This window comes from Lepidochelys olivacea (assembly GCF_965140295.1).
Source record: "Lepidochelys olivacea isolate rLepOli2 genome assembly, chromosome: 2".
Lineage (NCBI taxonomy): Eukaryota > Metazoa > Chordata > Testudines > Cheloniidae > Lepidochelys > Lepidochelys olivacea.
Genome location: NC_140412.1, coordinates 192,928,769 through 192,955,061, shown reverse-complemented (window position 1 = coordinate 192,955,061; position 26,293 = coordinate 192,928,769). Strand labels below are relative to the sequence as shown.

At 45.7% G+C, this 26,293-nt stretch overlaps 1 protein-coding gene across 1 annotated transcript in view; it reads left to right on the top strand.

Moving 5' to 3' along the window:
- Positions 1-3,457: 3,457 nt before the first annotated feature.
- The window catches only part of COL6A6 (collagen type VI alpha 6 chain), a 103,696-nt gene continuing 80,860 nt past the window's right edge, over positions 3,458-26,293 (top strand). Inside the window, 4 exon segments of the mRNA XM_084619391.1 lie at positions 3,458-3,742; positions 21,565-21,660; positions 23,572-24,180; positions 24,771-25,379. Coding sequence (XP_084475517.1) covers positions 21,594-21,660; positions 23,572-24,180; positions 24,771-25,379 — 1,285 coding nt within the window. The 5' untranslated portion in view covers positions 3,458-3,742; positions 21,565-21,593.

Sequence of the window (26,293 nt, the reverse complement as noted above, 5' to 3'; positions counted from 1 at the left end):
GTTTTATGGCTAAAAGCCATTATAATCCTTCACTTGCTGCACAGTGGCTAAAAAAGCCCAGGTGTTCCATACGTTGGTCATTTGTCATGTATTTTGATGGCTTGTGCCACATATTGGTGGGTTGAGAGGTTTGTTTGCAGCCCTGGCCCTCGCTTTCTTGCATGACAGGGAAAAGCTCCTCCAGGAGGAGCTCAGAGGTAATAGCAGGGAACAACCTGCGCTCTGAGGCAGCTCCCAAGAGTGGCTGACACAGGGCTGCTTCAGGCTGCACTGCTCCCTGTGGCCTCCAAGCAGCCCTTCAGAGAGATGCACTGGATTTACCTCAGAGCAGCAAACAATACTGTTGGGAGATTAGCAATGAGAACCCTTCCCACACCAACCTCAGTGAACACAGAGAGCAGTCAGCTCTGAAGGACCAAAAGAATTTCTTGACCCAAAATAGTTTCATCAAAAAACAAAACAAAACATTTTTTGTGGGAAAATGTAATTTAAATGACTGTATGGGAAGTTTCTAAACAAAAGCACACTTTCCATGTAATTTTGAATTGAAATTTTTGTTGTATTCAAAGATGTGTTGGTTATTATTTGTGTTTTCCCCTCTTTGCCCCATTTACATTTTTGCCACTGAATGCAACAGAATGAATAATTTCCAGCAAGTGTATTTCCCAATTTTCCCCCTCCATTCTGTAATTCAGTGATTCTCAAACTTTTTTGTACTGGTGACCCCTTACACATAGCAAGCCTCTGAGTGCGACCCCCACTTATAAATTAAAAACACTTTTTGATATATTTAACACCATTATAAATGCTGGAGGCAAAGCGGAGCTTGGGATGGAGGCTGACAGTTCACGACCCCCCATATAATAACCTCACAACCCCCAGTTTGAGAACCCCTGCTGTAATTTTTCAAAATTTCTCCTAGCTTTGAAAAAGTTAAGAGTGGCAAAAGGAAAAATAAAACACTGTAAATCTGCCCCTCTGCATCATCTCCAAATGTCCTTAAGTTTTAGTGGAAAAAGGAAAAAGAAAAAAAAAGAGAGGGAAAAAATTAATAAAGCAAAACAAACCTGTAGACAACATTCATTCATTTTATTGCATGCAGTGGCAAAAAAGAAGTAGGGCTTGAAAAGTCGGTGGGGGGGGAGAGAAATAAACATTTAAAATTTCCATATAAAAAAGTAAATCAAAACAAAATTTCTGAAGTGAATCAAAACAAAAAAATTCAATTTGAATCTAAACAAAACAAAAATTTTGATCTGAACTATTTTGAAAATTTCTCACAAAAGGTTTAAAATAATAAGTTTGTGTGAATTTTTTTTTCCACAGGAAGAAAAGGGGTTTCTATCAGTTCTAGCTCAGTCTCCTTCCATCCAAGTGCTGGTTAGCTCTTCACCAGCATCATGCCCCTGCAAAGTGACAATTTCAAGTTATGGCAGCACAATTTGTTATTAACAAATATAAAATAATCAAAAGAAAAATATCCAGAAAGTCCTACAATCCCATGACAGACTGCCTTAGCAGTAGGCTTGGCAGTATTTGATTTTCATTTTTTTTATAATATTGACTTATATCAGTGTTTATTTTTAAGTATTTTTTCTTTATTTATTTAAATGTTCACAGTTGCACAAATACAGTAAAAGCTTTGTTATCCGGCATGTTGGGGGAGTAGGGGGTGCCAGTTAGTCAAAAATTCCAGTTAACTAAGAGTTATACTTACCAATGGAATACCAATTTTCAAAGAATCAGAATAGAATAAAATGAATCAAGTATAAAATAGTATACAGGGACTCACCAATCCAGTAGTAGTACTGCACTGCAGAGTGGTTGGTTTCTTGAAGCACTTAGGTGTATACAGGTAACCTACTGTATAGAAAACTTTATCTTGTGACACTACATATCGCTATGGGCAGCACATGGCATACACCCAGATCACTAAAAATACACTTAACACTAAAACTATACTGAGCATAATTTAATGTTTCTTTGGTGATTCAGAAGGCACTTCAGGATCTTGCAGTGCCTCAGGATCATCATTATCAAGATCAATTTTCATTGTAGATGTAGAAGGTGTAGGAGATGGGGATGAATCTGTAAGGACCCTCTGACATACCCTGGAAACTGCTTTTTTGAATAAATCCCTGATATCAGCTTGCTTACTTGTCTTCTGCCTCTTTTGCATAAAAGTAGAGTGCAGAATGGGCAATTACATAACCTTTTGGGCAGCATACTAGTCCCAGTTACTAGATTGAAGATTTGTATCAGGCAATATCAGAAATGCCGGTTAATAGAGTTTTCTGGTTGATAAAGTGCCAGTTAACACAGGTTTTACTGTATATGGCTTTTAAGCATTTTTTTCAATGTGTATTGATTTAAGTTTTCACAGTTGCAGAAAATTAGGGGTCAGACAATTATTTAATGACAGTACATGCTGAAAAAATTAAAGCTTTATAACCATTAAAATGCAATTTTTCAACACCATATGTCAAAATATACAAAGTAAATAACCTTAAATCAAACTCTACGAAGTTCTCAAGCAGCATTTTTCTTATTTTGCCTGTCTGTGCATTTTGATTATCAGTGGAAATATTTTTTGTGGGTTGTGTGTGTGTGCGCGTGAGAAACTCAATGTTGAACAACAGTTACCGATTAAAAAAATCTCCTCTTTCCAAGCCTACTTATCAGCTTAGGGCACATTCACTTTCAAATAAATTTTAGTATTGGCTTTTGTTATCCACTGTTGTCAACTAGTGTGTCATTCTCTTCCTCATAGATTTTCTCCTCCTCCTAAATTCCAGCTTAGGTTTGGGGCACCAGAGGTATGTTGTAGCAGGGCAGCATAGCTTACACTGCTGTTTCCCTTAGTGAATTTGCTCTGTGAATAAATGACTTCAGTCTCCCAGGGCTGCCAATTTCATACCTTTCAATAGCACTCAATTTAAAAATGCCATGTATGGCATGCAACTGTAAAGTATACTGCATTATCTATCTTTTTAAATGGCCATTTCCTCATTCTATATGTGGGAAACTTTCTCTTTAAAATTATTATTACTAGAATATACAATAGATCATGGCTGTCAGAATTTCTGTGGTCCAGCAGGATGCATTGTTGTTTATATATGTTACAAATAAAAGTTGGAAGAAAGCAGGAAAGTGCTTTCCAGCTAATTATCCCTTTGTGAGCAGTCCAAAAAAATGAGTGAGTCAGCTGGGGCAGAAAATTCACTTGGTTCATCATTAAGCCTGCGTTTCTGCATCTTGGCAGCATTACTCCCTAAAGAGGGATGAGGGTCACCTCATTATCCTGGCAGTAAACAGAATTTGTGATAAGAAGCATGGGAAGGGATAAATATAGATAAATTAAGAAAACATCAGCACCCTTTCTAAAAGCTGCTGAGAAAAAAACCCCAAGGCTGCTACCCAGCCCTCAGCTGCAGAATGTACAGGAATAACTGATGCTCAAAGTGAAAATCAGGTTAGTAAGAAACCCAAGAAAGTGATGAAGCCCTGAGCTTCACCCTCACAGCTGCTGCTGCTGCTGGCAGTGAACTCAGCATTGAAGACCAACCTTCTTCACTGTGTGAGGAGAGAGGGAGAGATTATTTCTGGTGGTTTGGAAGCTTTTGAAAGATACATATTTTAATTGTCATCATGTCATCAGTTGCTTTTAAAAGGGATTCAGTCTTTGCTGCGCCACTTTGGAGGGTCTAAAGTTTTGAGCTGATAAACATCTTCCCTTTATGTGGTAAGTATCACAAGCTGTCTTCTGCATTACCAAGGAAAGCTACAAAATTACATTTCACTCTGTGGCAAGTTTTGCATTTAAATATACTGTTAGTCTGAAATTTTCACTCTGAAGTTTTGGTAATATACAGATTTTTCTCTAAAATCTCTTGAACTTTGATTTTGTATATAGATCTATCAGTATAATCTTTTTCTCTCCTCCCCTTATTTATATCATTATATATAGGCAATGTGTGTAGAGATATTTAAGTTTAACTTTTTAATTCTGAATTTCCTGAGTATGCAATGCTTGTTTTTAAGATAATTACAACATTCTTTTAATGTTTTAGACTCTTAAATTCATGATACATTTGCGCAACCCTAATGCCAGATAAACACGGCAATGCCAGATAAAGGTTTTACTTTTTTTTTGTCCACAACTATAGTAAAGAGGAAGGATGGTCCAGTGGCTAGGGCACTAGCTTAGGATGTAGGAGACCCTGCTTCAATTCCTTTCTATGGCATGGACCTCCTGTGTGACCTTGGGCAAGTCACTTAGCCCCTCTGTGTCTCATATCCCCATCTGTAAAACTGGGATGATAACACTTTCTTACAGGGGTGTCGTGAGGATATATACATTCAAGATGGTAACGTGCTTTGAGCTTCACAGATAGGAAGTGCTATAAGGCATCCACTGCTTTTTCCATCAGATACCTGACAAGCCACATGTACCCCCTTAGTCATACTCACACTCTTAACACAAAATCAATCTCTGTGATGGTAAGGTGGAATGATGTTACATGTATACGGACTGTATGAAAGTCAGATGTGCCAGTTTCTTGAGTATGTTGTGTCCTATTGCAATCTTAACTATGACGAAAGTTTCTGCTTGTGTTAATGTATTGTATATAAATCTATACTTATACACGTACTTTTTGTATATTAAAAGATGCTGGTTTGCAAATGAAGGTGTTCCATCCTTTGAAAATCTAATATCCCCAAGATAATTTCATTCTTATTCTGACCTGGATATTTCACAAAACTCCAGCATTTATTTTTTAATATTTTACTTTTACAAATCAACTTAACATACAGATTATGAAGAATTCCCTAGGTTTGTCTCATTTATAATCACTTTTTTTTCTATTTATGCTCTCACTTGAAGATATTGAGGCATGGTAGTAATTTATATTTGAGAAATTATTCCACTAGAACAGTGGTGGGCATCCTGCAGCCCACATGCAGCCCGTCAGGGTAATCCACTGGCGGGCCACGAGACAGTTTCTTTACATTGACCGTCCGCAGGCACGGCTTCCCACAGCTCCCAGTAGCCACGGTTCGCCATTCCAGGGTAATGGGAACTGCGGGCAGCAGTGCCTGCGGATGGTCGATGTAAATAGATTGTCTTGCGGCCCACCAGTGGATTACCCTGATGGGCCACATGAGGGCTGCAGGTTGCCCAGCACTGCACTAGAAATATATGCATATAAAGGAAGGTTTTTTTAACCTCATCTAGTAAATGTATATTTTAGCCTGATGACTTTAAAGGCAAGGATTATTAGGTTCCTCAAAACTGCAATAAGACTTGAGGAGTGACTAAAAAGTGACAAGTTGTTTCACTTTCCAGACTACTGTACCCCTTTCAGGAGTCTGATTTGTTTTGCATACTCCACGTTTCACTTCACTTTAAAACTACTTGCTTACAAAATCAGACATAAAAATACAAAGGTGCCTTAGCACACTATTACTGAAATTTTAGTTTGTATTGACTTTGCTAGTGTTTATGTAGCCTGTTGTAAAACTAGGCAAATATCTAGACGAGTTGATGTACCCCCTGGAAGACCTCTGTGTACCCCCAGGGGTTGATAACCACTGTGCTTGGTGATCCCAAAATTGCCATGATTACAAAGAGCTAGACTTTGTCCAGGACTGCATAACCACTCAGGGGAACATGATCTCCCTTATGCCTCTGTCTAGATCTGGGCATGCAAGGGGAAAGTGATAATGTGCCTGGCTTGTTCTGCCAGAGTAAGATGTGTGTAGAGTGCAGAAAGAAAAACAGCCATGTTGGTATGCCAGGCCAGGAGTATAATTTACCAGTGAATGTAGCTGAGTAGTAAAAAGCAGAATCCCCAAAAATATTGTTCCAGCGTTTTGAAATAGTATTGAATGTTTGCTATAACATTACATTGCCATCAGTTTAGTATAAAATGTAATATTAGAAATTAATGATCAGCCCCCTTTCCTCCACTGCATTCCCCCCCCCTTTCCCACTACCCGCCAGAAGCTTCTCCTTGGGTCTATTGCAAAGAATAGGCTCTGCAGGGACTCACGGAGAGGGAGGTCCCATTCAGAAGAAGGAGGGGCCCATATTAGTGGAGGCATTGCATACTTTTAAAGATAATGCAAGAGTTTCCCAGAGGGCCAATTTCCTTCCATCACCTTCCTTGTCTCCTCCATCCAGAGGCTTTTACTGCTCCAACTCCCCTTCCTGGAAACTTTTTCTAACCCTGCCCTTCCATTGTCTTCCTGTTGAAAAAGCCTGCCATTACATCTGCCCCCAAAACCTAGGTCACCAAAGGCAGGCCCCATGCAAGGTGTACTATGACTGTGACACTGCATTGTTTGCACATTCCTAGGAGGAGCAGTTCTGCTCTCCTCTTACCCACTGGGAAGGCAGTTGCACATCTGTGATTATAGTAACAGTTGCCTGAAACAGCATTTACTTCCACTTCCTGCTTGAACCCCTGTGGCCCTCACGGGTTTGTTGGTTAGTTGGCATGTTTAGGTTTTGTTTCTTGTAGAGATGGGCATGCCTGGCCGATGGCAGCCTGGTTCCTGCAGAAGGAATGTTGCCACGGGGGCTAGAGGGCTGCCAGAGGAGCAGCACCAAGAAAACACCCTTTAGTGGGATGGGAAGCTTACTCTTCCCTGTAGTTCAGCAGACTCTATGGGGCTGAGAGGCAGCACCCTTCCCTTCTTGATGGCGCTACCAATCCCTCCAACTGAGGGGACAACTCAAAGGTAATCCCCTGAGTTGAAATTTATTGGCCCCCTCTCTCCTGTCACATGAACATTTCTGGGGAGTGTACACTTCGGCTCTTTGAGTGTAGATTTTCTGATGCGACAGATTGTCAAGGTTCCTTCCCCACTCTGAACTCTAGGGTACAGATGTGGGGACCCGCATGAAAGACCCCCTAAGCTTATTTCTACCAGTTTAGGTTAAAACTTCCCCAAGGCACAAAGTCTTTGCCCTTGGATTAGGAAAATGCTGCCACCACCAAGTGATTTAGACAAAGAACAGGGAAAGGACCACTTGGAGTTCCTATTTCCCCAAAATATCCCCCAAGCCATTACACCCCATTTCCTGGGGAGGCTTGAGAATAAACAAGATGAGCACAAACCCCTTGGATTTTTAAGACCCAAAAAACCCAATCAGATTCTTAAAAATCAGAACTTTATTAGAAGAACAAAAAAAAAAAAAGATAAGAGAACAACTCTGTAAGATCAGAATGGAAGATAATCTTACAGGCAGTCATTCAAAACAGAGAATCCCTCTAGGCAAAACCTTAAATTACAAAAAGACACAAAAACAGGAATACACATTTCCTCCAGCACAGCGAATTTACAAGCCAAAACAAAGAAAACCTAACGCATTTTCTAGCTAGATTACTTACTAACTTTACAGGAGTTGAAGGGCTTGCATCCTTGATCTGTTCCCAGCAAAGGTATCACACAGACAGACAGAAAAACCTTTTCCCCCCCACTCCATATTTGAAAGTATCTTGTCCCCTCATTGGTCATTTTGGGTCAGGTGCCAGCAAGGCTACCTTAGCTTCTTAACCCTTTACAGGTGAAAGGATTTTGCCTCTGGCCAGGAGGGATTTTATAGCACTATGTACAGAAAGGTGGTTACCCTTCCTCTTATATTTATGACACAGATACAAGTACAGCCCTTGTCCTTATGGCATTATCATTCTGTCGGTTGACTCTCCCTTTTACTTCTGAATTTTGCTTAATTTCTCCTGTTTCTCCTTGTGGAAACCATCAACAACCAGCAGAGTTATGTTGTGGGGTGCGGAGCTTAATGCTTTCTAATTGAGATTGCTACAGCACATTGGCTACTCCCGTTATGGGGTAGAATATCTCTTTTGCCTGATGTGACCTTAAATTAAAATATTTTCAACAGCAGAGTCCATATTTGTGCCATGTGGAACGTGCCCTTCTTCAGCAGTCACACAATCCTCTTTTTTTTTTTTTTAGGAGCTCCATTAACTGTTTTATGAAGCCTCTGCAGTACTATTTTTATACTGCAACAATGTTAAATTATAACTGTCCCAGAACCACAAAGCAGAAGTGATGGGAATGTATCCATCAATGATGCTATATTTCTGAATTCGGTACAATATTTTTTAACAGCACAAGGAGTTGGGAGAAACATTTCATAAATTGTTTTTCTTGTAGTTTTCCTGTAAAAAATATTAAACAGGCTTTGGCTAGTCACTTCTATTTTGAAGGAAATCTGAGTAATGTTTGGCAACAAAATTTTAATGAAACAAGCCTTCACATCTGTCATAGAATCGCACTTTGAAATTCATGATCAGTTTACTCTACAGCAAGGTGTTATGTATAGTTTCAAAATATGGGAAGAATAGGTCCATGATCCAGATTTATATATATAAAATAAAAAATTATATATATATAAAATAAAAAACCATCTGGATCATGGACCTCTTTTCCCCACATTTTGAAACTATGCATAACATCTTGCTGTAGAGTAAATTGATCAAAAATATTTAAATAAATGGTATTCTATTATTGTTTAACAGTGTGATTAATTGCATGATTAATCATGATTAATTTTTTTAATCATGGTCAGCAGCAAATTCAGGTAAATAAAATGTAATTAGGGCTGTCAAGCGATTAAAAACATTTATTGTGATTAATCATGCAATTGATCGCACTGTTAAACAATAATAGAATACCATTTATTTAAATATTCTTGGATGTTTTCAAATATATTGATTTCAATTACAACACAGAATACAAAGTGTACAGTGCTCACTTTATCTTTATTTTTGATTACAAGTATTTGCACTGTAACCCCTCCCCCAAAAATAGTACTTTTCAATTCACCTAATACAAGTACCGTAGTGCAATCTGTTTATCATGAAAGTTGAACTTGCAAATGTTGAATTATGTAAAAAAACCTGCATGCAAAAATAAAACAAAGTCTACTCAGTCCTACTTCTTGTTCAGCCAGTCACTCAGACAAACAAGTTTGTTTACATTTGCAGGAGATAATGCTCCCCGATTCTTGTTTACAATGTCACCTGAAATTTCAAACAGGTGTTCTCATGGTATTGTTATAGCCGGCATCGCAAGATATTTATGTGCCAGATGTGCTAAAGATTCATATGTCCCTTCATGTTTCCAGGGGACATGCATCCATGCTGATGATGGGTTCTGCCCAATAATGATCCAAAGCAGTGTGGGCCGATGCATGTTCATTTTCATTGTCTGAGTCAGATGCCACCAGCAGAAGGTTGATTTTCTTTTTTGCTGGTTTGGGTTCTGTATTTCTGCATCAGAGTGTTGCTCTTTTAAGACTTCTGAAAGCATGCACCACACCTCATTGCTCTCAGATTTTGGAAGGTACTTCAGATTCTTAAACCTTGGGTCGAGTGCTATAGCAGTCTTTAGAAATCTCACATTGGTACTTTCTTTGCGTTTTGTCAAATCTGCAGCGAAAATGTTCTTAAAATGAACAACATGTGCTGTGTCATCATCCGCGACTGCTATAACATGAAATATATGGCAGAATGGAGGCAAAACAGCAGGGGATGTACAATTCTCCCCCAAGGAGTTCAGTCACAAATGTTAATTAATGCATTTTTTTTAAACGAGCATCATCAGCATGGAAGCATGTCCTGTGGAATGGTGGCAAAAGCATGAAGGAGAATATGAACGTTTGGCCTCTCTGGCACATAAACTCCTTGCAGTGCCGGCTACAAAAGTGCCATGCAAATGCCTGTTCTCACTTTCTGGTGACATTGTAAATAAGAAGAGGGCAGCATTATCTCCTGTAAATGTAAACTACTTGTTTGTCTGAGCAGTTGACTGAACAAGAAGTAGGACTGAGTGAACTTGTAGGCTCTGAAGTTTTACTTTGTTTTGTTTTTCAGTGTAGTTATGTATCAAAAAAAATCTACAATTGTAAATTGCACTTTCACAACAAAGAGATTGCACTACAGTATTTGTATGAGGTGAATTGAAAAATACTATTTCTTTTGTTTATCATTTTTACACTGCAAATATTTACAATAAAAAATAATATATACTTTGATTTCAATTACAACACAGAATACAGTATATGAAAATGTAGAAAAACATCCAAAATATTTAACACATTTCAATTGGTATTCTGTCGCTTAACAGTGCGATTAAAACTGCAATTAATCTTTTAAATCATTATTAATTTTTTGAGTTAATCACGTGAGTTAACTGCGATTAATTGACAGCCCTACATTTAATAGAATGAAACTGACCCTGAATTTGTAAAATGTCTCACAAATCGCAAGATTGAAAAAAAGTTATGTCGAGCTTGCCTCCTGCCTTTTCTTCTTATAAATGCAATTGGACAGTATTTGCATGTGCTGTGAAAATTTATATTGTCTGTCAAGCAACAGATTCTGTCTCCTTTCCAAAAGATTAGTATTCCATTCGCTATATTTTCTACAGCCAAACATAGTTTTCAAGCCACTGACAGTGTGTAATTGGACTACATTTTTTTCAGGTGTTACTTGCCACTGTTGAGATTAAAGAAAGATAATAAAGTCAGAAAACAAAGCATGGAATCTAAACTATGCTGGATAGTGTAGTTTTGATTGACCTTCATAGAGATTGGCTTTGTCACACAGATTCCAAGCCTGAATTCATCTCTGCTATACTGATGCAGAGCCCTGCAATGGGACTAAGAAGGGAGGCAATGTGATTCCTCTTCCCTGGGGCTTCAAAGAGCTGGTTAGTCCCCCAGTACAGTTTAGGGAAGCCCTTAGCATTGGCTTAACTTGAACCCAGCTGACCATGGTCTGTATGTGTCTTCTGGCAGCTAGGAAATAGCTGTCAATAAGACTGCCTCTGCCACATCTCCACCCACCCCCAAAATGCTCTGGTACACGCCCTGTACTGGGGACTTACATAACAGGGATGGGGGCATGGAGAGCTTGCTGAACCAACTCTACGACTGTCAGAGAGCTCCTTGAACACAGGATATTCTTTAATGGTCATTACAGATGTTTTGCTTAGAGGTGTGGCCACAGGAGCAACTGTTCATTCTGTCATTGCCTCAGCCTGTTGGCCACTTGGCAGGGCTCCTTCTGCTTGTACTGCCCTGCTCCTCATCTTGAGGCTGCCTGCTGGGTCCCATTCTCCACTGGGCCGGAAGGACGAGGATTTGTGTTAAGGCTGTTAAGTGTATGGCAGTTGCAGGTATAGATCAGAGTGGAGTTTTTTGAGTGTGCATACACCCATAATGCAATTTCCCTTTACAGGTCAGTTTATTTTATGGACTCAGTTCTGATTTTAAAGATGAAAGGTCACACATCACTGACAGTAGGGTCAGCCTTATGCAGCTTGTCCCGCTCCCTCCACTATCCTCCACCGGAGTGGAGGACCTTGAAGGGTGCAGACTGATGTTAGAGTCCAGTGTTTGTGGAAAGGAGGTGGGGGATGCAGATCGTCCATGCAAGGAATCTGCACCAACTGCATGCCCCAGCACCCCAGGAGCTCCCTGCATCACAAGGCAGAGAGCGTCTTTGCTAGGGATGGTGGTTCCAAAATAAAGCAGATTCATTGGGTGATATTCCCTGTGAGAGTGGCTACAACTGGTATACAGGTGATGTAGCTTTTAGTCTGTGGTAGTTGCTGCAAAGTGGTTCATAACCAATCTCTCATGTGCTTCCTCTAGAGGGTAGTCCATTTACTCCCAACTGTGCAGTGGATCCAGGATTTGGACTTATGTGCACATTGTCATAGTAAGTGTAGCCACAGCCCTTTCAAAGCAGACATTGATTAATAAAGGAATAAGCTACAACCAAAACAAGTTGGCTTCCATCTGTTGTGGGACCAGAGATTGCACCTTTGCTGGGACTTTCAGTATAACACAGACATCTAGTGGCCAAATAACATAATGAGCTCCAACCTTGTCCCCGTGGGTCCTGCGCTTCCAGGCAGTTTATGCTAGTTTCAGAGACTTACTGCAACCCTCCACGTAGCCCTTCTCTCTCTAGGGACAGGGATACAGTTTATTGAGCCCTTTTCATCATAAGCCAGCAAGGAGGTTGGTGAGAGAATTCCCACAGTCTCTGTTGCTCCTACAGCCTTATACCAAAACAGTTTAGCCTCCTGTCCTGATAGGGGCCTGTTTTCCCCTCCCAGGAGATGTTTCTGTAGTGGCAGGTCGTGGGGGGAACCCAGGCCCACCCTCTACTCCAGGCTCTGGCCCAGGGACCCTAATGATAGTAGCTGTTAGCAACCAATCCTTCACTGCCAGAGTTGCTACATTTCCCTTGGCCACTTCTCCCTTATCTTAGAGCTCCCTTACTAAGGGCTTGAGGGTGTCTTCATTAACCAGCCCTTCAGCCACACTTGCTCTCCTCTGCCTGACTGGAGTGAGCCCTTTTATAGTATCAGAGGGGCCTTAATTAGAGTCAGGTGGTCACATTAGCTTAATGGCCTCACCTGACTCTTTGCAGGTTAATTGGAATCAGGTGTTTTTATTAGCCTGGAGCAGCCCCTGCCCTGGTCAGTCAGGGAACAGAAACATATTCATCCAGTAGCCAGTAGACCTGCTTTCTGTTCCTCTGCTGAACCCGACTGGCCTGAAGAGAGGAGGAGACTCCTACTCAACCTTGGGCTCTTGCTGCCGCTGCCGCCACTTCTCCACCTGCTCCCCTGGCTGGGCCGGGCTGGACCGGACACCGCCCACCCCCCACCCCCCTTCTCTCCTACCTGGTTGCTGGCTAGCGGCTGGACTTCCCCCCCCGACACACACATACCCTTGGGAGCTGCTTCTACTCCAACTACAGCCCCTTGGGGGGGATGGCTGCTGGCCCGCTCCCCAGAGCGGGAGAGTGAGTGACCCTGCCACAGCTGTTGCTACTGCTGTGGACACGACCACCACCACCTGTGAGGGGTCCTTTCTGTCTGCCTGCCTGGACCACCACCTGGAATTGCTGGCGCTGCGGAGCTTGCTGCTTGGAGCTGCTGGAGCCCCAAGGAGGAGGAGAAGAGGACCATCTACCAGTGGGAGAGCACCTAGAGACTTTGCAGACCACTGTGGAGGGGGTCTTTCAGACTGAATAACTTCTGAACTGTACTCTTGTGGTGGGGGTTTTGACTGTGTTTGTAGGGACACAAGGGGTGTGGTGTGGAGCCTTTCCCCTGATCCGTCTGTGTGTCCCCACCCCCAACCCTCCCCGCCTCACCACCGTTACCCCCTCCACCACTCCCACTGGCTGTTTACCATCTGCCTCAGCTCCTATCTCTGGACTCAGCTGCTTGCTTGGCTTGCCACGCCCTGCTTCCACCGTTTGGGCCTGAAGCAGCAGCCAGCCCACACTGACTTTGTGCAAGCCCACATGGGTGCACGTGTCCCCCCTTGGATTGCCCACCCCACAGCTTTGCCCCTTGCTACCTGCCCCATTTGCCCCTTGCAGCCTTTGCCCCTCCCCTTTGCCCCAGCCCCCCTTACTAGCTTCAGGTTGTTTGCCTGCCCTGCCTGTTTCCCTCTGTAGCCTTTGTTTGTTTGGCCCGCCCCAGCCTCTGAAGCTAGCTCTTTGGTTTCCCTGTCCTACCTCCAGCCTGTTTAGCCCCTCGCTCTGTGTGCCCGTGCCCCCTCCCATGCGCTTGTGCCCCTCCCCATTTTAGTTTGAACCCCCTGCACTACACCCCCCAATGCTGTTGTATTCCCCCCTCCCCTAGTGCAGCTAGAGGAGCCAGAATCCCACCCTCTGTTGGTGATTGACCCCTAGCCCCTGATTTGCCACCCCGTCCAGCCCACCCCTTTTGACGTCCTCCACCCTGGCCTGCAGCCTAGCAGGGAGGATTGGCTGACCTGCTTCCCCTTTCCCCTCTTTTTTCTGGAGTCTCCCCTTCCCTCCCTGCTCATGATGGCAGGGGACGAGGCGGGTGGGGCTCCTCCAGAAAACCCCGTTGCCCCCCTGCAACTTCTACCTCCACTGCCACAGCCGAACCACCTGCTACTGCCCCCACTGGGGCACTGGCAGCAGTGGACAATGGGGTGACCTCCGCTACTGCCACGTCCCTCACCCCTTTCGACTCTGGGGAAGCCCCCCCAGCCAGTGGGAAGGGTCAGGGTAAAAAGAAGGGTAAGGGCCCTGCAAAAAAGGCCAAGCCCTCCATGGTAGGAGCTGCCCCCACTGCTGCGGCCCCGCCATCGGCCACGGCATCCCTCCCTGCTGTTCCCTCCACCAGCTCTGTGGGTTCCCCTCCCCCGGCCCCCAGGGCGTACGCCCAGGTGGCGGCAGCCCCCCAACCTGCCGCTACATCATCTCTCCCACCCACTGCCTCTGCTACCATCTATAGTGGCCAGGGCCCCTTCCCGACCTTGACCAGGAAGCACGGCGTCTGGTGCCTGCCTCGCCCCATGTAGAGACCTATGTGTGGGCGTTGTCAAGGGTGGAGGGGCCCATGGCCATTGTGGTGACCTCCAAAATGTACAGAAAGGTTGTCTTCTTTTTGGCATCGGAGACCACCACCCAGGAGGTGGTGGAGAAGGGCCTGATGGTGGGGGGGGGTGTTCGTCCCCGTAGAGCCACTACAGGACCTGGGCGTCCATCTGGTCCTGACCTCCGTCCCTCCCTTCCTTCCCAATGCCACCCTGTTACCCGCCCTCTCTATCCTAGGGAAGCCCATTTCCGTTTGCGGCCCAACGGGAGAGGGCTGACAAGACCCTGCCCACTGTCACGTCCTCTTGTTCTGCTGCCAGGTGCAGCTTCAACTGCCACCGGCAGCGCGTGACGGGGAGGCGCTCAAGGGGTCATTCCTGGTCCCCTATCAGGGGGCCCGTTACCAGGTGCATTATTCTACAGGGGAGGCCCGGTGCTACCTCTGCCGGGCGATGGGGCACATCCGGAGGGACTGCCCCTTGGCCCAGCAAGGAGGGGCATCCGGGACCCCTGAGCCCCGGCAGGGCGCCGGCCCCGTCCTCGCCGGTGCCCCTGGCTGCCCAGCGCCCGAAGCCAGCCCTCCTCCTTCCCAGTCCGCCACTGGTCCCACTTGGCCCAAGGGGCACCTCCCACACTATGCCTAGATGAGCAGGAGAGCCCTGCCTCCGCTGCATGCAATCTCGTGGGGCCTGTGGAGGAGGGTGCGGCAGGGTTACCGCTGGGCATGCTCCCTCCCATTAACCATTGCTTCTGCTCCCACCTCTGAGGAGCCCCTGGACTCTTCCACCAACCCGGCTGCAGATGGCACCCTGCTGACAGCCACCGAGCCTGCTGAGGCGATGGCCAGTGCCACGCGGCCAGGACCCGAGCCACCAGGGGCACCCCTCGATGTGCTCCTCGTGGTCCAGTACCTGGGTGACTTGGCGCGGTTGGAGGCTTGCCAGGCCATCTATTCGGCAGCCTCTTCCGCCCGGGTCAACTGGGTCAAGCACTCTGGCCTGGTGGTAGGGGACTGGTGGCAGGCGAGCTCCCTCCCACCCGCGCTTCAGGCCATCCGGTTGAGCGAGGGTCCGCTGCTCTACCTTAGCGTCTACCTTTCTGCCACGCATTCCTCTCCGCTGGAGAACTGGCATGGTTTAGAGGGCAGGGTGATAGAGCAGCTCCAGAAATGGACAGGACTACTCCAGTGCTTCTCCCTTTGAGGGAGAGCACTGTTGCTTAATCAACTAGTCATGTCCATACTTTGGTACCAGTTCAACACCCTGGTCCTGGCCCTAGGTTTCCTGGCCAACCTCTGGATATCCATTCTGGAGTTCTTCTGCCCAGGACTGCACTGGGTCTCTGCAGGTGTTCTCCATCTACCCCTGGAGGAGGGAGGGCAGGGCCTGAAGTGTCTCCACACTCAGGTCCATGTCTTCCGCCTCCAGGCACTGCAGAGGCTCCTTTATGGTGCAGGTAGTCCGGCATGGAGCATACTGGTGCATGCCTTCCTCCGCCGCTTCCAAGGGCTCCGATATGACTTGCAGCTCCTTTATCTCCATCCGAGAGGTCTTCCGCAACACACCTCCCAGCTGCCGGTCTTCTACCAGGAACTCCGCCGGACATGGAAACTGTTCTCAGCGACCAGGTCCATGGTGGCCACCGTGGGGGCAGATCTCCTCGCGGAGCCCCTGCTACACAACCCCCAGCTCTGTGTGCAGGTGGCGGAGTCCCCCTCGGTGTGCCAGAGGTTGATCCTGGCAGAAGTCACCAGGGTCAGAGACCTCCTGGACTATGACCGGGGAGACTGGCTGGATCCCCTGATGCTCGCTCAGCTCATGGGGCTCTACAGGCCTTGTACTCCCCGGCGCGTACTTCAGGAGGTGAGGGCTGCTTTGCCGCCCGCTGCTCGGGTTTACCTCAACTGGGTCCTAGGAGAGGGCACGCCCTCCACCCCAGACCCTCCGGAACTTTTCATCGTGCCCCTACCCCATAGAGCCAACCAACTCCGCCCCCCCACCCCCTGTCCCTTCACCGTGAGCCGGCGGCATGATTTGCAGTCGGTCTGTTTCCAGACTGTGCCAAGGAAACATCTATACACGCTCGTGCTCCACACCCTTCACATCTCACCCTCGCGTCCCGCCCTGACACGAAGTGGCGGGACCTCCTGCCACCTCTAGAGGGTGAGGAACCCTGGTGGGCCAGCCTATATTCCACCCTGGTCCCGAGGCCTGCCGGGGATATCAGTTGGCGGCTCCTTCACAGGGCCATGAGCATGGGCGTTTGCACAGTTCACCCCTATCCAGACACCTGCCCCTTTTGCAGCATGAGGAAAATCCTGGCGCACATATACTTAGAGTGCGCCAGGCTGCAGCCCCTATTCTGGCTCCTCACAAATATTTTGTTAAGATTCTGGTTGCATTTTTCCCCTCACCTCCTTATCTATGCACTCCCTATCCGTGCCCCTCTAAGTCACGGGACCGCCTGGTCAACCTCCTCCTGACCCTGGCTAAAGTGTCCATCTATAAAACCAGGGTGAGGAGGTTGGCCGATGGAGTCTCCCCTGACTGTGGGGCCTATTTCCGACCCTCCGTCCATTCACATATCCGGGCAGAGTTCCTCCGGGTGGCGTCCACTGACTCCCTTGATGCCTTTGAGGAGCAGTAGGCACTGTCCGGGGTTCTCTGCTCGGTGTCCCCATCTGGTTCCCTTTGTTTGACCCTTTAACCGCACTCCTGTACCTGCTATTTCATTAGTTGTCCCCCGTAATTATTTGGTTTCCAGATCCTGTGGACCCCTCTTAGGCTGGTGGGGGGATCCTTTAGCAGTGGGCGGGCAAAGCCCGCCCTCTTTCCAGATCCCAATAAGGCTACTCTGCTGTACCCAACTGGCCTGTGTCTATCACATAACCTATAAGTAAATATCATGACACAGAAGTTAGTACTTCCATAGACAAGTAACTTAGCAACAAGTTTTTACAGACTCACAGGACTCATGCTCTTTCTTTGCTCCGAACGGTCCCTGGGAGGAACCCCCTTCATTGTGACAGTCCTTCTCAGGAGTCCACTCTCTCGGGGCTTAAGCTGTACGCTCCACCGCCTCCTGGAACTGCACCTCTCTGAGCGGTCAGCCTGGGGCCTCCACATCCAGAGGGAATAACGGAACCCTGATCTCTAGACTGCAGTGACTCAGCCAGTGTAAAACAGACGGGTTTATTGAGCGTCTGTAAAAAGCATAAGAGGCTCTCAGGGCTCTTGGGCCTAACATCCCTCAGCAAAGTACATCTAGGTCTTGTGTCACAATGGAATGCAGAGAGCCATTTCATTGTACAGCTACCACTATAAATCCCTATTCTCATTTAGCTGTTTTTTATTTGTTTAAATATTATGTTTAAATAGCTATACAGAAGGGACACAGGAAAACACCTGTAAAACATGAACTCTTAGGAGTTTCTTTATATTAAACCTGAAATGCAGAGAAATATGTAGTTGGAAGGGACAGTGGTAGCATTTAAGCTGCCTTTCATCATTGCAGAGAGCCTCATGTGCAATAATAGTCATTATTATTTGTAGTGATCTTTAGTAGTATAATGGTATGCAATTACATTGTAAGGCAATATCTAAATCTTGGCAGGCCAATAGGTTCTCTCCAGGGCCAAAGGGCTCTTCAGGGTTTGCTCTCTAGTAAAAGCACAGCAATTACTGATTCCGTATGAGGAGAGATTAATAAGACTGGGACTTTTCAGCTTCGAAAGGGGAGATATGACGGAGGCCTATAAAACCATGACTGGTGTAGAGAAAGTAGATAAGGAAGAGTTGTTTACTACGTCTCATAACACAAGAACTAATCACTTTGGGATCACCAAATGAAATTAATAGGCAGCAGATTTAAAACAAATAAAAGGAAGTATTTCTTCACACAACGCACAGTCAACCTGTGGAAGTCCTTGCCAGAGGATGTTGTGAAGGCCAAGACCATAACAGGGTTCAAAAAAGAACTAGATAAATTCATGGAGGATAGGTCCATCAATGGCTATTAGCCAGGATGAGCAGGAATGGTGTCCCTAACCTTTGTTTGCCAGAAGCTGGGAATGAGCAACAGGGGATGGATCACTTGAAGATTACCTGTTCTGTTCATTCCCTCTGGGGCACCTGGCACTGGCCACTGTCAGAAGACAGGATGCTGGGCAAGATGGACCTTTGGTCTAACCCAATAGGGCTGTTCTTATGTTCTTATGCTTTATGTTGCATAGGCACCTGATTAAGCGCCTGATTGAAAGTGTACCCCTTTAAATTGAAATGTATCCACACAGCCTAGCTCCAGTGTGTTTAAATGTAAATGAAAAAGATTCTAAATGAAATACACGTGAAGTTCATTTATCCAAATGACTTGGGGGAATGTCTGATACCTTTGGGCATTGGGATTAAGGGAAATGATATTTTTAGCTGTAGTTTCACAGTGAAATTTCATGCAGTCACTGTCCATGATGACAGACTGCATTGAGAGTCGAAGTTCTGTACACAGCTGAAGTGGAAGTGTTTGTTACTCACCCAAATAACTAAAAATCCTGATGATCTGAATCAGTGGTGTGTTGCCCCATGCTCATTGGGGTAATTAGGATTTTCAGTTTCCGAGGGTGTGGGGGAGAGAGACAGGGAGTAGTTGCAGGAGACAGGAGCCTACTTAGTACTCCTTGAGTGTGGGGAGCTGGGAGGAAGATGGGGGCAGTAGAGGCCCAGGGAAACAGGATATGATTCCCCCCAAGAGCCTGTCTTGTCCCTGCCTCCTTCTGCCTGTGCTCAGCTCCTGCTCCCAGCTGGGGGGCTCTGCTGTAAGGTTGGCCCCATGACTCATCGCTGACTCTGTCTCTGGGTCTACCCTGTGGTCCTGGGCGCTCCGAATCCTGTGCTTCCCTGCTCAGCCCTGGCTTCAGTGTGCCTATGCTGAGCCATCTCTGAGTGCCCCCGGTGTCCCCCGCCAGGGCCTGGCACTTGCCGACTCAGAGGATGCTCTGGAGCTGGGGAGGGAAAGGGGCCAGAGCCATGAATGAGGGACTTCTGTTTGGCCCACGAGGCACCAACTGTTCCTTCCTGCTCCCCACTGGTGGCTCTGCTCTAAGGGCAGCTCCACGACCTGGCTTAAGTGCGCCCTGGACTTCCAGCAGCTCTGGCCTTTGCATTCCCCTGCCAGGCGGCCCCTTTCCCTCTCAGGCTGCAGAGTGTCTTCCAAACCAGCAGGTGCTGGGCCCGGGCAGGGCACTTGGAGGCAGGTCAGCAGGGGGATGCTGCAGCTGGACTGGGCAGTGGCTGGAGCTGCTGGGAGCCCGCTGTCCAGGGCAGAGCTGGAGCCAGGTAATCGGGGCGTCCCTACAGTAGAGCTACCAGCAGGGAGCAGGATGGAACAGCTGATGCCCAGTGGGCCAGATGGAAGGCCCTCATGGGCTAGACCTGGGCCCAGGCATGCCACCGATTGAAGAACACTGCAGTATTTCCTAATGACCCTTCTCAAGGGTTAAGGCCCCATTGTACTGTGCACTGTCCCTCCCCCAGACAGGTTGCAATCTAGCAGTTAGAAAGTACGGGACAGGAGAATAAACTGACAAATGGGAGGGGCAGTGAGAGAAGGAAAAACTAACAGTAGAGCCAGGGGCAATGGGAGCTGCGGAGTTGACGCTCGAGGTGGGGGCAGCGAGCGGAACTTCCCTGATTGCCCCTGAGCAGAGCGGCCACGGGGACATGCTGGCCACTTTCAGGAGCTGCGTGGAGCAGGGCAGGCAAGGAGCCTGCCTTAGTCCTGCAGCACCACCGACCAGACTATTACGCCCACCAAAGCTGCCAGGGTCCCCTTTCGATTGGGTGTTCTAGTCGAAAACTAGTTGCCTAGCAACCCTAAGCCAGGCACATTTGCATAACTCAGCATGGTCTCAGTAACAGCTGGCTGCCAGCCTAATCAGTCCCAGGTGGCAACGGTTTGTAGGCTTGTATCTTTTAAAAGTAGGTTTCAAGGAGGAATCTCAGTGAGAATAAGGTGATGGCTTGTGAATGTTGTCAGAAGGTTCTTCCCCAGCATGTGGGGTGGCATGGGAAAAAGCAGGAAGGTGCTTCTGTGACAGGCAGATAAATGGATGCTCAAGGGTATCACTGGCAGAGCGAAGGTGAGGGTCAGGGCCATAATAAGAAACTAGATTTGAAAGGTAAGGTGCCGCTGCTTCAGTGGAGAAGGGGAAGCCAGTGGAGAGGTACAAAGGGGAAATAATGTCATTAAAATCACCTTGGAAACATTTTAAATAGCTATGAAGCGGGAAGGTTGGAGGCATCAGCGCCACACAGCTGAGATTACAATAATTAATGTCTGATTTTATGGTGTAGCAGGGCAGTCACCCCGCTCTGGTTCAGAAAGGGTTAAAAGCCGGCCCTTGGAGAGGGCTGGGGCTGGGAACCAATCAGGAAAAGGCTGATATAAAAGGGCTGCAGCCTTGGAAAGAGATGGATCTGGCAGCTGGATAGAGAAAAAGGTACCTTGGACAGCACAGTGCTGGGAAAGGGCAGGAGGAGGAGCTGGGGGAGCTCCAGCCTGGCAAACCCTCAGGCAGAGGCCTTGATGTCAGGGCCAGAGGTTGTATTAGGGCTGTGGGGAGGCATCAGGTCCAACCCCCTGGCCGATGATGAGTGGCCAGTTCAGACTTCAGTTTGCCCCTGAGGGAAGGGGCTAGATGAAGACGGGCAGTGGGTCATTGAGGTGAGGTGGGCTTAGGGGACTGGGGTTCCCTGGGGAGAGGAGGACCCCATGTGCGTGGGCGCTGCTGAGGGAAAGTACCCAGGAGAAGGGGCAGGGAGGGGACACGGTGCCTAAATTACAGTGGTGGAAATTGATAATGATAAGACAAAAAGCGACAGGAGGAGGCGCACCGACACTGAGATGAGCTAATTCCCGAGGTAACTAGCAGAAGGTGCCGTGGCGGTGAGTGCACGCCGTGTTACACGTGGATAAAGAAGACAGTGTATCCTTTACTGTTTTCCTGTTTCTTTATCTATATTGCTTTCGGTTCTTATAACAGCATATTGGGATTGGACTACATCTTTCCCAACCCTATAAGTTTCCTTATACTAATGCATTATGCAGTTATGTTCCAGGGTCTTTGTGGTATATGGGATTTTTATTTTATTTTTTCCAGAATTAAAGCTTGGAACGTTCATTCATAATATGAAGATGTTGCTGACTTTGTTCCTCTTCCTTATTGGGAGTCAAACTTCAGTAACTCAGACACCTGGTATTTCAGTATCCTTTGTATTCTGTTGTATTATGTGATTTTTTTTAATACAATATTTAGTCCTCAATTTTCCCAATTGTGAAGCCTGAGACACTTGTGTCAGGATCTCTATATCTTATGAGACTTTGTATAATAGACTGAAACTGTGTTTGGATAATGGAGATGGACATTAGATTTACATATTAGGTTGATCAGTGCTATCATAAACCTTGACAGACTTATATAGATTAGGGCCAAATTCAGAGGTGAAAATGCAGATAGTGTATAAATGAAGCCCACACATGTAATTAAGTTATTTTCAAGGGGGTACCTGGGATTTAATTACTCAGCATGTGCAAAAGGAGGATCCAGGCCTGCACCCTACTCACATGGATTCTGTTGGGGTCACTAGGATTCTACATGTAATGTTCTGCAGAACTGGGTCCTTAGTATAAATCGCAGGCACAGCGAGACCTAAATTGTAGCATTGCATGTAGTGTAAGTTAGGGCAGAATTTGGCCGTGGAGGGGGCCAGATCAATGTGATTGATAGGGTGGGCATGTTGCACAATTTAGGAAAGTTGCTCAGGAGGAAAGTGGGGCCCAATGCTGCAAGGTGATCTTCTGAGAAAAACTGAGGGCTTTCAACTCCTATTGACTTCAGTGGAGGTTAAGGATGATTAGCCACTTGCTGGAGGCAATCAGCACTTGTGACAGGCACGTAACTAAGCACAGAGGAATCAAGGCAAAAAGAAAAAGCAACGTTTGCCACTTTGTGGCATACAACACAATGAGATTCTGAAGAGGGTTGTGCACTTAGTCCACAGTTGCCATAGGATTCCATATGGGAGAGAATATACGTTCTCAGGAATGTGACAGATGTCATCTACTGTGGTGTAAGTTAAAGTAGGAGGAAGGGTGCTTTATTTTAACCCTTCTGTTTGTCACTTAAGGCTGTCTGGATCACTGACATATCCTTGAAATCTACTGTATTAAGGTAAACTATGACTGTGCCAGTGAAGAGTATGGGGATGACAGGAAGAGGTGAAATTTTCCCCATCCAAACTGGTGTGACCATGTAAAGCTGCAGCTCCTCTTCTCTCACCCCAATACCTTGACTCCTCCATAAGAGGTGGAGTAGTTGTCTCAGCCCTTCTTAGTTACTAGCACTGGGAATTGGGGCCAAAGGATAAGGTTCTGCCTAAATGTGGATTTTGGGCGCCACCTCCATCCCAGCCCTCTGCAGTAGAGTTAGTATGGAGATTCTTTTTGCGGTGCACAATTCCTTGCAATTCCTGAGCCTAAGTGGTTCAGGGGACTTTTCATGGGTCCTCCACACTAAGGGTGAACTACACTGTGCCATGTGCTGAACTGAATGTTAGCAAAAATAACCCAGAGTGCATTGTTTGTGGCTATGGGGTGGTGACTACAGGCAGATGTGAAAGCAGTTAGCGCTTAGAGATATTTCTCTAACTGGAAACACTAGATAATGTAAAAGCGGCAAAGAGTCCTGTGGCACCTTATAGACTAACAGATGTATTGGACCATAAGCTTTTGTGGGTGAATACCCACTTCGTCAGATCCCATTCAGTAGAAATACCAAAAAAAAATAAAAAAATTTAAATCTCAAAAAGGAAGCAGAATTGCTGAATAGCTACATCTCCTGGGAAGTCCTAGGTACCAAACAGATGGTAAATTCCCATCTTTGTAATCTTTCATGATATTAAAATAAGCTTAAAATATGAGAGAGAGAGAGAGAGAGAGAGAGAGAATTCTTGGGCTTAGAAGGATATTTTTCAGCTTTTGGACATTATGTTTCTGGATATCTCTGGATAAATTCTTCTGTGAAGCGTTGCTTTTATCATCTGAGTATTGTAGAGTTAAAGGGTAAGAAGTATGTAATAACATTTAATTTTCTGGGGTTTTTTTGCAGCCCCTACATCTGCAGATATTGTCCTTTTGGTTGACAGCTCTAATAGCCTGGGAAAAAAGGCGTTCCCCTCTATGAAGGCTTTTATTAGCAAAATGATCAGTCATCTAACAGCAACTCCTAACCAATACCGTATTGCACTTGCCCAGTACAGTGATGATTTGCACACTGAATTTCTGTTGGACACCTATAAAGCAAAGAACCCAATGCTGAACCATGTCAAAAAGAACGTTGTATTCAAGGGTGGTTCAGTAAAAACTGGCAATGCCCTTCGAAAAGTTCACAGAACCTATTTCAAAGGACCAGCTAGCGGAAGAGACAAAGAACAAATTTTGGTAATCTTGACTTCAGGGGCATCAGAGGATGCTGTAGTAGAGCCTGCCAAGATCTTGAAAAGCAATGGGGTAAAAATCATAGCCATGGGGATTCATGATGTTTCTCCTCAAGAACTGCAGTCAATGGCTACACCTCAATTTTCTTATAAATTTCGCACAGTGAGGGATCTCAGTATGTCTTCTCAAAACATGACCAAGATCATTGAGGATGTTATTCAAACAGATATTAATGGCATAATACCAACAGATATAATTGAGAGTGTTCCTGAGAAAGAAGGTAAGGAATGCAAGGCTATGAAAAAATTGTGATCATATTGGTTGGAAGAAGTAATTCAGTGTTAGAAAGAAAGACACCTTGAACATTTTGGGCTAAATTTTCAAAATATTAAATGACATGCATATTTTAAAATAAGGAAGAGAACAGACATGTACATGACCAGGTACCTGTGTATACAGAGAGGCATGTAACACTGACATTTTGAGAACCAGTGCCTATCTGTTCATGACTTTTTGCATGACTAACTCCGGACTCCACAAAAGTGAATGGAGAGTGGGTGGAGTGAAGCTGTAACTATTCTTGCAGATTTGGTAATTTTCAAGAGAAAATAGCTCTTGTTGTTGGTTCATGCCCTGAAACAACTAATTAATGGGCATTTTCCTTTGGGCTTCCTCTGACGTGGCTGGTATTGACCACTGCTGGAGACAGGATGCTGGAGTTAGGTAGACTGCTAATTTGATCAGTATGGCAATTCCTGTGTTTCTAGATAAATCTGGATGAGGGAAACTATTTTAGAAGACTGTTCCATGGATTGGCCAAGAAGTAGACAATTAATATTGTGTCATTTTCCCCCTCTCTTCCCACTGCAGTTTGTAATTCTGTTGCTGATGTTGTGTTCATAGTAGATGAGGGTGTTTCAAAACCAAAATCTGAAGATATTAAAAATTTCCTGCAAAATACAGTCTCCATTCTTGATGTGAAGAAGAACTGTACAAAGATTGGCCTAGTGACATATAGCAGTGAGCCACACCTGTTATCTTTATTGAGCAAAGAAACAAACAAAACTGCTATTCTGCAGAAAATAAAGGGCTTTTCTCCGAGGGAAGGAAAGGCCAACACCGGTGCTGCCATTAATGCTACAAGGAAAAATGTCTTCAGTGTAAAATTTGGAAGCAGAAAGGCCCAAGGAGTAGAGCAAATAGCCATTCTGATCACCCACAGACGCTCTGAAGACAACGTAAGTGAGGCAGCTCGTGATCTTCGGAGAGCTGGTGTGACTGTATTCACCATAGGCATTGAAAATGCTGACGACACCCAGCTAACCCAGATAGCATCATATCCTCAACAGCAATATGTTACTAAGCTGACGGCATTTTCTGACCTGCCAGAACAAGCCGGAACTTTACAAAAGAAACTCTTGAATCAAATTCAGGACAAGCTGTATGTCCAGACTGAAAGAAAAGAACTACTTAAAACAGGTAAACCTTTCCCAGTAATTGTATTTCTATCTTTTCTCTAGGTGGAAGATTTTTAAGTAGAGATGGTCCTGAACCAAAAACTGGATCCAAACCCCCCTGAACTTTTGATCTAGTTCCAAACTTTAGCCTTTGAGGAAGTGCAGTTCTGTAGCTGAAACTGGATCCAAACTGTAGCTCAGACCCATCTTCTTAACATATTGACTGGTTCATGTTGTTTTATTGAATTCATGCAAAGATTCTGCATCACGGTCTCCTAGTGGAGCAATTTATGTCTTGGTGTCAGTGGGACTCTGCATAGGTGTAAAGGAGGGTCCATGCTAACAGAACCCAGTATGGGACTGGTGCCTAAATTATTTTATTTTCATTGGGTTAGCAAGTGTGGTGTGGGGTTTTTTTGTTTTTTTTAAGGTAAATAGCTTTTTTTTTTCAGACAGCATCATTAATGTGCATAAATGTTTAGGTTGCATTTCTGGTGTCTGCTGGCATGGTTGTGGACAGTTTTTTATAGTCCAAGCAAACACAGCCTGGACAAGCAAGTTTTTACAGCTCCAACCCCAGAGTTTTGTCATCACACTGGTTGAAAAACAGAGGCTGTGTGCCTGGCGGGGTTCCCTTCATCCCCTCATCACCCAAGAAGATAATTACAGATGCCTCTGAATGGGGTTAGGGAGCTCACTTGGATAGACAAGGGAGCTCACTTGGATAGGCTCCAGGCTCTTGTACCCAGGAAGAATCCAAGCTAAACATCAACCTCCTGACACTCTGGGCAGTGCATGAAGGCTGAAAAAGATTCCTGCCACTCATCCATATCCTACATTGTCAAGTCACATCTAACATGACTACAGTACACTATATCAAAAAACAGGAATAGGGAGGTCCACTCTCCTTTGCACAGAAGCAGTCAGTCTCTGCAG